The sequence below is a fragment of the Gadus macrocephalus genome, chromosome 18, assembly GCF_031168955.1.
Source record: "Gadus macrocephalus chromosome 18, ASM3116895v1".
NCBI classification, from domain to species: Eukaryota; Metazoa; Chordata; class Actinopteri; order Gadiformes; family Gadidae; genus Gadus; species Gadus macrocephalus.
In genome coordinates this window covers 2,780,949-2,792,131 of record NC_082399.1, presented here as the reverse complement: position 1 = coordinate 2,792,131, position 11,183 = coordinate 2,780,949, and the positions used below count along the sequence as shown (strand labels likewise).

The 11,183-nt window shown below is 49.1% G+C and overlaps 1 protein-coding gene across 1 annotated transcript in view; it reads left to right on the top strand.

Annotated features, from left to right (window-relative positions):
• Positions 1-269: 269 nt before the first annotated feature.
• The window catches only part of LOC132446763 (poly(ADP-ribose) glycohydrolase-like), a 16,067-nt gene continuing 5,153 nt past the window's right edge, over positions 270-11,183 (top strand). The window contains 9 exon segments of the mRNA XM_060037216.1: positions 270-642; positions 755-843; positions 944-1,635; positions 2,017-2,139; positions 2,753-2,833; positions 3,437-3,511; positions 7,064-7,156; positions 8,387-8,576; positions 10,234-10,379. Of these exon segments, the coding sequence (XP_059893199.1) occupies positions 494-642; positions 755-843; positions 944-1,635; positions 2,017-2,139; positions 2,753-2,833; positions 3,437-3,511; positions 7,064-7,156; positions 8,387-8,576; positions 10,234-10,379 (1,638 nt within the window). The 5' untranslated portion in view covers positions 270-493.

Genomic DNA, 11,183 nt, shown 5'->3' with positions numbered 1-11,183 from the left:
CATGATGGTCGTATATAGCAAACTCTAGTGTCGAAAAAGTGTGGAGTTCAAAGCTTGAGCAGCTTTTACTCCTTCGCCACTACAGAGTTTGTACGATCATTCAAAAGACCCATGTTAACTTATTTCCCAGAAATTTGACCGATGAAGCCAGGAGCCTCGGAGGCGGGACATTCTTCAGAGGTCTGAAGAATACTTGCGCTACGCCGGCGCAATTCATGCGTAAATTTTGCGGAGTTGTAACCCGCTTGAACATTCCGGGTGACGTCGCTCATACACCAGGAAGTATTTGTTTTGGGGAAGAAGAACAACAGTTTCGTAGACACAGAAATTATCAGGTGCTCTGAATGATGTGCGCTGTGTATGTGTCCCGTATTATCAGATATTAAATAACCATTATTTATTTAAGTGCTTTATCGTTATTGCATTTCCATGTGAAATCATAAGCTTATTGTTGTCTGGAATATATTGCATAAAGCTTAAAGCACTGCGCTGAATGCGCTGTGCTAAAGAACATTATTGTGCAAGGTGGTTAAGTGATGTTGTAGTGGACTGTATGGCCCTGAGCTTCGTTAAGTACCTACTGAAAGGAGGACTGCCGAATCAGAATCTTTACTCTCCGGGGGTTGTAACACAAGTTATTTTGTAAGTATGCATTTCGGATCATATGGATCAGGGTCACTTTCATTATACCTGTGGACTTGTGGTGTAAGTAATATGCATATCCAAACATTTTTTGTGTGTTGTCTTTCGGCAGAATCACTTGTTTGACACACCGGGACCCAACTCCGGAAAGACTCAGGGTTAAAGTTCATGCAAAGAATTGTCCCAGGTCTTTTCTCCAAGGTAAGCTTTTGGGATTCTTTGTAGTAATCCCACTTAATATGGTTTAACCACTGAACTGGTAGGATATATTCTGAACGTACAATGATTCATGTATTTGCAGGCCTACACATACGTTTTACACTCCCGGATAATGTGACCATGGATGAAGATGGTAAAGAAACCAACAGTGAGCCGAAGATGGACGAGGGTCCCAAGAGTAGAACCGGGAGCCTGCGTGGCGTGAAAGCCCCGTTCTCCCGATACAGAATCAGCCCCAAGCAGAAGCATAAAATCAAGGGTACGCTTCAAAATTGGCTGATCAAACCCCTGATGCCTCACGCTAGGGCCGAAGCGCAAGACGTAGACGTGGATTCCCACCAGCGCTCGACTGCGGCTGAACGTGTGGACACTGAAGAAGAGGGAGCCCCCGCCCACGACGACGCCATGGACTGTGGGGAGGACACCCAGCCGCTGACCCCCCAGAGCCTGGAGACGGACATTGCCGCCGCCTCGTCCTCCTCCGAGGCCCCGCGGCGTCCGTCGAAAACGGAGGCCGAGGGAGGAAGCTGGAGAGGAAAGCCCAAAATAACGGAGTTCTTCGCAGCGACACCGTCCCCAGGCGTTCCTCCCAGGAGGGGGAGGCAGCAGAGCGGCGAGGTGTCCCCGGAGCAGGACACCGGCTCTGCTCCAGAGGACGAGCCGGACGTCACCTGGCTCGGGACGCCCATCGGCGAGCTGAGGAGGATGCCTGAGTGTGGCGGGCGTCTTCCCCGACTGAGGGCATGCCCCGTCCAGCACACCGTCATGATCAGGGTGCGAGCGGCTGGTTCCTCTTTCACACTTTCACACATTTTGTTGTTCGATCTTATTGTTCAAATGTTGATTTGTGTTAAGCACACGACTACTACGTTAGTATGACTGAGAGAAAAATATAGAAACATGTATATGTAATATGTTATAATAATACGACATATTACATGTTGCTTTTTTTTTTTTTTTTACTTTGTTGTAACCATAAACATAGCTTGCCACCCGCACCCGCATATAAATATGGTTTCCAGATTTGTAGCAAACAAACACCCTGGTTTCCTGGTACACTGGACGCCAGCCGGTAGTTTCATTGTTTCAGCCTCAGGGTTCTGACCAGATGTTTTTGTCCCTAACCCGTCGTTTCTGTTACTCTCAATGTCCCAGACGGATCTCCTCCAGAGGGGGAAGGCTCCCGTCCCGTACCCGTCCACCTTCATGGATGTCTGGGACGACGTCCATGTGAAGATGCCTTGCTCAAAGACAAACTTGTTTCCTGTAGTGAATGAGGTATGCACAAGTCCTGCGCCACTATTTCAACACCTTTTTCTCATATCCACGGTACTCATCTAGGCCACGAAATGACCACACTGTTGGCACAGTAACCATCTCACCTAACATACTGACCGCAAATAGAACATGGTGGGTTCGACTGAGAAGCTACAGTTGGTGGCTGATGAGGTCGTGTAGAGCTGAACAGGTTATCTTAAGTTATAAGTATAGACTCCATCTGTGTCCATCTTCACTATTAAGGCTTTAACCTGTTTCAATGACATCTGTCAGTTACCTGTGTCAGTATTAGTAACACAGGTCAGTCAGTAACCTGTGTCAATAATAGTAACTCAGGTGTGTCAGTAACCTGTGTCATTGATAGGCCAGTAACACAGGTAAGCCAGTAGCACAGGTAAGCCAGTAGAACAGGTAAGTCAGTGTTAAGTGAGTCGGTAGAACACTTCATGGCGCTGATATCGTTACACTAGAAGTGTCGGTACCTATGAAACGGATACACAAGTAGAAGAATGATCTCTATATATTATCGATATGATAACAACAGTAAGAAGTGCCAATCCTTACACAGCATTACAATTTGGACCTGACATCATCGTTTGTTTTCCATGTGCAGGAAACACGAGTCCTGCAGAGTCGATGGGGGCTGATCCAGGAGACACTGAGGCGGAGGTTCACCAGCTCCCAGGATCTGAAGGTGTGGTTGGGCACACACCCTCTGGCGTACGCTCGCACAGCTTCAGCCGTTTGACCTGAGTTGGCCCGCTCATTCTTTGTTTGAACATTGCTGAAGGTTGACACCGACACCGGGTAAACATTGGGTGTCAGGTGTGTTATGTGGTATTCGTAAGGCCATAAACGGAGCAATGTTGGGCCGTTACATACAGCTGTATCCGCATGCCTTTTGTTTTAAAAAAATCCCTGTTTGTTCTGTGTGAGCAACTCTTAGTCAAGAAGTCTGCGTTCCAATCAATTAAGCACACTTTGAAAAAAATATATGCTGACACACAGACTGATACTCATACACACTAACCCTAACCAAATGTTGTCCAGGAAGTGTGATAATGGTGGGCTTTTCATTAACTACATTGGATCAGACTTACTAAATGCCATTCCATTGAGGGAATTGCAAATAAGAGGTTGTGATGCGATGTCCTCTTGTTTGCTTGCGGCTAACATCTATCAGTAGATGGCGCCATCACCTCAGAAAAGTTGGATCCCAAAGAGCGCTCCGGAGAAGAAAAATCCTCTGATGTCTTGCCTTTCTGAATGACTAAATTGTTGTATGTTATTTTTGCAGAAATCTATATTGAAATATAATGCTGCACCTGCCAAGAAGTGGGACTTCACAGCATGGCATTCATACTGCACCAAGGTAGGTTCATATCAACATGTTTTAATGTCATCGTTGAGTTTCCCTGGGACCAGAAATATGCTGCCCAAGTCTCTTCATTATTATATGAGGAGGCAAATAGTGAAATAATTGAAATACATCGAATAATAATGCAACAATCTAAAGTGAACTGACCTCACGTTTGGAGAAAGCACGGACTGCTTGTTAGTGATTTTGATGCAGCAAACCTGGGTCAGCTACTGCTAAATGCAATTTCCATTACGGGTGAATCACCAGAGTAGATTCTTATTGCAACAAAAGGGCCTAGGAAAATAGCTCAGTAGTTTGGATGGTAGAATCGCTTTTTTATTATTATTGATTACATTTTACTATTATATCATGTCAACAATGGGTTGATTAACCTCATCATAGACATGTTTCATCAGCTAACTGTCATATAACTGGAGGTTGTCTGTCGGCCTTGATGGTTATGATAGCAAAGTTCACAATCCATGGCCGGTAACGGCCGGTAAAATTATTTTGGGGTTGCAGCTAAATTAATGTAAACTAAAGCAAAGTATTTGATTGGTTCCGGCAACGAGTGACCCTTGAGCTGATTGGCTCTCGGTTGCCATTCATCATCTGTTATCAGTCGGCGGTTGAAGAGAAGAAGGCAGTGTGTTTCTTCCATATCATATATATGAAAATAGAACCTGGTTGGTAGATCTCTAACTGTGGTCTCGCTTCAAACTGTGTGTGTGTGTGTGTGTGTGTGTGTGTGTGTGTGTGTGTGTGTGTGTGTGTGTGTGTGTGTGTGTGTGTGTGTGTGTGTGTGTGTGTGTGTGTGTGTGTGTGTGTGTGTGTGTGTGTGTGTGTGGGAGGGGGGGGAGGGGGGGGATGTGACATCCATACACATTAAGGACGTGTTGTTGATGAAACGTGTGTGCGTACATGGGTAGCTGCCATTTTGAACATATTTGGTAATGGGTTTTGTCTTTGAGAATGGCAGAGGTTGCAGCCCCCAGAAGGGTAGAGAGGGAGTCAAGAGAAGTAATTTAATCTTCTGCCAAAAGGTCACGTTTAGTTAGCTTGTCAGGAAAGGAAAGTGTCTGACATTACATCTCAAAGAATGCATGGTTTCTTCCGTGTGCTGTCAAACTGATCGCATGTAACATGTGTGTAATAAATCATTTCAATAGGTCATTTTATACTATAATACCAATATTATTAGAATGAAAAGAGCATTACATCTATGGGTTGGGGTTAGGGTTATACAAACTGTTAGACTTTTATTTAATGATACCTTTTCTTTTGGGAAGCCAAATTACTTTGGTGACTTATTTGTTCTTCTCCTCTAAAAAGCTACCATTATTCATGTAGCGCCGTGCAAATAAATATTGTCTCGCAGCGGCGACTGCCATCACGATGAATGGTCAATACTCAAAACGGATGGCGATCATTAAATGTCTATGAGTGTAGTTTACCACTATTGATGCAGTAAGGGGTCTGTGTTAAGAAAACGAATGTTGCCCCATAAGCCATTTCCTCAAGCATGTTCAGTGACCATGGTGTGCGTGGCTATGACAAAGATACCTGATTGTGATTGGTTGAATTGGTAATGTAGTTGTTAATGTGCGTCGTATTTGAGTCCCATTCAGCTCCATGGTTTGTAATTATTTAATTGACGCGGGGGGAAAAAAAGGACACCAACCAATCACGCTCAATGTTAAGGACCTGAATGCCGCTGAAATGGATCTCAGGTCCCACTGCCAGCAAGCAAAGAAACAATATTGATCTGTGAACGATTCATTGGTCCCCGTGCGTCCCCATGTGAGGGAGGTCACCGACAAGTATTAAAGCCGGCACCCATACCAAAAAGAACCCCCCCCCAAAAAAGTGAATCCATTATGACTGGCAAATGGTGCAGTCTGTTTTCTTTCCGTTCATCAGGCTTATCGTGTTTTTCTCCTCCTTCTCGGGAATGTCACGGTGGAGCAGAGTGCAGGGGGGGGGGGGCAACAGAGCAAGAGGGGGGTGGGGGGGTTGAAGATGATTGACAGGACACGGGGTCTTCACTGAATATTCATCTGTGCAAACGAACAGCGTCACTCTCCCTGACGGACGGCATCACAATTGTTTGGTTTGGTTCTCTTGTCTCGCGCCTGAAATCCCCGGTTATTAATGGATGCCTGGACCACAGGTTGTGCGTTTCACAACGGCAGGGCCGTGCTACAGCACGGAGAGGCGATCACACGTGACCGCATGGTTGCTCTTGACGAGGGGTCGTAGGTGGAGGAAAAAAAAGCGCGAGGCGTTGCGGTGTACGTTTTGTTATTGCTTTTATTTCTGCGTCGCTGTTTCCCGCGGTCGGCGCCTCTCGGCGTGATCTATCGAGCCGCGTCGAGCCGACTCGCGGCGCTGCTCTCCGCTTGATTTGATGGCCTGTCGGGCCGCTGATTTAAGGCACTTCAGTTTGCTAGTGCTACCTCAGCTACCCCAGTCCCTCTCCCACCAGCCCGCCATCCGGTGCTGTCCACCGCCGCTCATTCATTACACCCCCCCCCCCCCCCCCCCCCCCCCCCCCCCCCCCCCCCCCCCCCCCCCCCCTAGGAAGCTTTCATGATGTCAGCCCGGTCATTACTTATGACAGCAGTTTAGCCTGGCTCCCTCTCGCCATGATATAAATGTCCCGGGCGCAGGGTGTGTTTTCTTGTTTCTGGAAACCCGGTGCGTTATCTCCGGCTCTGCCTCGTCTCGGGGCCCCTTGTCTCGTCCAGGAAGCTGGCCCCTAATCAGCTGGCAGGGGCCCGTGACCTTGATGAAATTGGCCTGTGATTGATCACGCTGACATTCAGGGAGCCAATAGGACAGTAAATAAGAGCCCTGCGTGCGTGCAGGCTGCCAGGAGCCATACCGCCCTGGATGGATGGATGGTTGTTCTGCAGCGATGCTGATATCTGAAACATGACGTAGGAGAGGAGAGTAGTGTGGCACTAGTCGAAGCCCTTAGCGTTGTGAGGCGTCTTTTCCGAGCTATCTTTGTTGCATACGGGGAACGGGTTAACCTAGCGATTGTTAGTGCTTAGCACTTGTTGCTATGAACATCCTTACTGTACCGACAGCGATAGATTGTTGTTTATCTTTCTAATGACACATGTACTGATTGTAAGGCGCTGTGGGATATAAGCGTCTGCTGAATGCCTTTTAATGTAAATGTAAGAACGAAGTAACAACGGCGTACCATCTTTAAAAGATATTTCAGATTGTAATCATTATTTTTCTGTATCCGATCTCAACTTGAGGTAGGCTTTGCCGATACAGATTACCAGCCATACACACTGTGACTGGTGCGGTTCTGTTGTTGTATTTATAACGACTTGGACGGCCTTGAAATGGGATCTTGTGTAGGTTGTTTGTTTGATCACACGCCCGTCCTCAACATTCTGATGCGCCGTCCGTGCTGCTGACAGCGCTCATGTTTTCTGTCGCAACTAATCAGTGCAAACAGATGATATTGTCCCAGCTGAGCCTTCGGTCGAAAATCAAACGTAAACATGTTGCCTCTCGCTCTCTCTCCCCCCGTCTCCCTCCCAGGTCCTGGAGCCGGATGCTGCTCAACATCTGCTGGGCTCCCTGCTGCCAGACATGGTTCAATTAGCACTGCGAGCGTCAGAGCTGTGCACCAAGGTAACTCGCCCCTCGCCGCTCAATACCAGCCCCAACCGGGCACCCTCTCGCCCTGGTCCTGGCGGTCTACTACACCCCCACCCCGCTGACCCACAGAGGCAAAGGCGGTGATATAATCGCAGGAAAGGGCAGAGGGGAAAGAACGCAGAGGTCGGGGTGCGTGGTTAGTGACGGCCTCGACATCTGATGGTTCACGATGCTACCGGTCGTCTGAAACGTTGTTGAGGCCGCGGAGAAGGAAGGGGTGTGTGTGTGTGTGTGTGTGTGTGTGTGTGTGTGTGTGTGTGTGTGTGTGTGTGTGTGTGTGTGTGTGTGTGTGTGTGTGTGTGTGTGTGTGTGTGTGTGTGTGTGTGTGTGTGTGTGTGTGTGTGAACCAGCTCTTTAGGTCATCTTTAGTCCTCACATTCTGCGTGGTTGTTGTTGTAAATATGCGTTAATGGTGTACTTTGGTTTGTACTGCAAACCTCTCATAGCCCCAATTTGATCTTAAATACAATAAATGATCAATGACTAGTATTGGTGACGTAGTAATAGAGGTAATATTCCATGAGTCTGCCCACCACTCTCTGCTACAGTCGGCCGAGATAAGTCTGGAAATTAAGCAGCTGACTTGCGATCGATCCAACGCCATTATCCATTTCTCTGGGCCTATTAAAACGTATGGCCTGGCCTGTCTATGACACAGAGCGCAGAGATTAATGTCCCCATCCTATTCCCGCCACATTGTAAACAAACTTGCAAGCTGATTCCATTTTCTGTGGTTGTATTGCATCTGTGAGTCGCTGAGGGCTGCGACCAGCAGCCCGTTGTGTGGAGGACATCCCCCCCCCCCATCCCCCCCCCCCTCTATAGCTGCAGTCCCCTTGGGATCATGAGTTACTATACCTTACCGGGGCAGCGGAACTCCTGATGCTGATTAACAAACCCCCGACTCTGACCAGGAGTGTGAATCCCTCTCTGAGCTCGGGTGGAGAGTTACCTTGTCGGCTTGATTGTAATCACCCTGGCTTAAGGACCCCCCCTCCCATCCCCCCATCCCCTCCCACCTGCCCCCCCTCCCTCTCCTGGCCCCCCACCCTCTCCTCCTGTGAGTGGTTCCAAACAGGTCCCGTTTCCACGCAAACTAATTCTGGCACCCTCATTTTCCGCAGCAACAAAAGATTTTGACCTTCTTCTGTCTGGTTTCTCCCCCCTCCTCCCCTCCCCTCCCTCCCCCCTCCCCCCGTCCAGCCCATCCCGCTGCTGAAGGAGGGCGAGGAGCACTCGGTCACCCTGTCCCAGGAGCAGGTGGCGTGCCTGCTGGCCAACGCCTTCTTCTGCACCTTTCCCCGACGCAACTCGAGGAAGTCCGAGTACTTCAACTACCCCGACATCAACTTCTACAGGTACCGCCCGGGGGGGGCGCTGCTGTGTGTCCTCTAAGACCGGGTTTGGTTGGTCCCCATGGTGATCTGCAATACCGGAGCCGTCGACCTGTTCAGAAGCCGGAGACCCACCACATTAGATACATGGTCTCTACTTAGTTCGACTCGATTTTTGCTTTTTACTTTTAATTTTTAGATGTATATTATATATATGCATCACCCAAGTGGGTGCTACACACTGGTGGTGGTTAGTGAGGTCCCCCCTTCACTGTAAAGCGTCTTTGAGCGTGTTATAAATTCAATCCATCATTATTATATATATATTTATATATATATATATATATATATTCTGTTTTTTGTTCTTTGTCTCCCACATGTTAAGCCTTAGGCCTTGGCTCCTTATGAAAGCCCCTAAAAATATCTCATATATTATTCTTAATGTTATTATTTCATGTGCTTCAAAGCATCTCCATGGTTATCCACTTATGGAAGTAAGAGCTATAATGATTGAGTGAAGAGTTCACTTCAGCTTCAACCGAAGTCTGGATGGCACTCACTCCCAGCGTCTTTACTGGCTTCTGTGTCCACTGCAGACCACAACAGATGTTCTCATGGCTGGACAAGCCATGGCTCATCACCAGAACATGCCTCTGTAGCTGCCCAAGCACACAGCAAACATATTTTATAGCTGCTAACCACTTAGCGCCCACATTAATGAGTCATGTTGACCTTAGCCCCCAGGTCGCGACCTTTGAGCGAGCGGGAGATTTTTGAACGACCTGGGTCTGAAGAACTGCATTTACCTTTTAGCTTTTGCCCTTTTTCAAAACTACGGGAAATAACGTATCCAAAATAAAAATACAATTCCTAATTCATAAGGGTTTTATAATATAACTGTATATAACTTTCATGGTTTATTCAAAGGTTCTCATCGTTTTTAAAGCCCACATTGTGCTGAGCTGAGCGTCGTGATTCCTTAAAATCCAAAGTCAGGGGAGGGTTAGGAGAGGGGGGGGGGGGGCGGGGGGGCGTCCCCCCGTCGTGATACATCACCGTGGCGACGTGCCATCTCTGTGGGCATTGCGGTGTAATTACATAAGTGGAGAGGGGGGAATTAGATTAACAACGACTTGGATGGCCCCTCTGATAATGGACGGGGGGCCGCGCTGGCTGGCGTGCGTGGAGCCCACTCCGCCGCCGTCGGTACCCCGCTCACGCACCAGAAGAAGCTCTTCTGTGATTAAAAGGAGCGTCCAGGAATAGACGGCGGCCTGAACAACGTCGTGCCGGTCAGCGCGCCCGTGATGTATGCATTGCAGTGGGTGTCTCTTTCGCTTTTATAGATGGGCAACATCCCAGAGCTTTCTTTTATCTTGTGCAGACCGGTGGATTCGGGGCACTTTTGAAATTAAAAGACACCGCGGGTTTTTTTTATCTCAATGCAGATTGCAAAAGCAAACGATTTGCTTAGTGTTCTGAAAGACGCGCAATAAATAAAACCCAGGGAGAGAGACGGCTCTTTATACTCCTCAGAGTTACGTCACACCCCCCCTCCGCGTCCTTTCCCCGACCGATACCTCGGCGTTACATAAATCGCCATTCAGCGGTCGCCGTTCTTTCATCGGGGGCCGAAGACCCTCGGCGCCATTGTCCCCCGTTCACTAAGAGCCCGCCCCCTCCGCGACCGCGCTCTCAGCCCCCTCGGGGCTAAAGGCCGCCGCCGCCGCCGCCGCCGCCTCGCCTCCACCGGCCCCCGTCTGACAGACAGCACCAGCGGAGAGGCGCGAGAGTGGACGTGGCTGAATGGGTTTGTCCCCGGGGCCCGCGCAGGGCTCTCAGTGCACTGGAGCCTGCGCGTCGTGAGTCCATTTGTGCTCGGGTGAATGTCCCGCTCCCGATCGCTGACAACGGGACATGCATGGCTTCTTAAGAACGGGACGCTCGCCCTGAAGCACGGCGGGAACACCACCCTCTCCTCCACCCCCCCCACCTTTCACTGTCACCGCATCTCATCCTTAGAGTGTGTGTGTGTGTGTGTGTGTGTGTGTGTGTGTGTGTGTGTGTGTGTGTGTGTGTGTGTGTGTGTGTGTGTGTGTGTGTGTGTGTGTGTGTGTGTGTGTGTGTGTGTGTGTGTGTGTGTGTGTGTGTGTGTGTGCGTGTGTATTTTCCTTTCTTCATCTTCGGGGGGGGGGGGGGGAAAGGAACTAAAACGTCCTAATGTACCCCTAAGGTGGGATGACTTGCACAAATAAACACACCACACACACACACACACACACACACTACTCCTACTTTGTACTTCTTGGGCGTCTTGAGAGTGTTGTGCGGAGGACAAAGGGCCCGGGGCCCCGGGGCCAGTGACAGGGCTGCATCAGTGGAGGAGCTGCCACATAATGGGGCAGCGAGCGAGAGGGAGGGAGGCAGGCAGGGCTGAGCTGAGCCAACGTCCCACCGTGCGCCTGACTGAACTCTCATGTAGGGGGGGAGGGCCGGGTCACCGGTCTGTGCCTCTCTTGTTTTAACTTGCCTTTTAAATGATCTGTTGAAGACAAGAGTTCTGTGCGGACTCTGGCGTTGTTACAACCACTTAATCAGGATCATAAGAAAGTGTAGGATGTAATCTGGGCAGAGTGGACTGAAAGTGCCCTGCTGAACCTAACGAC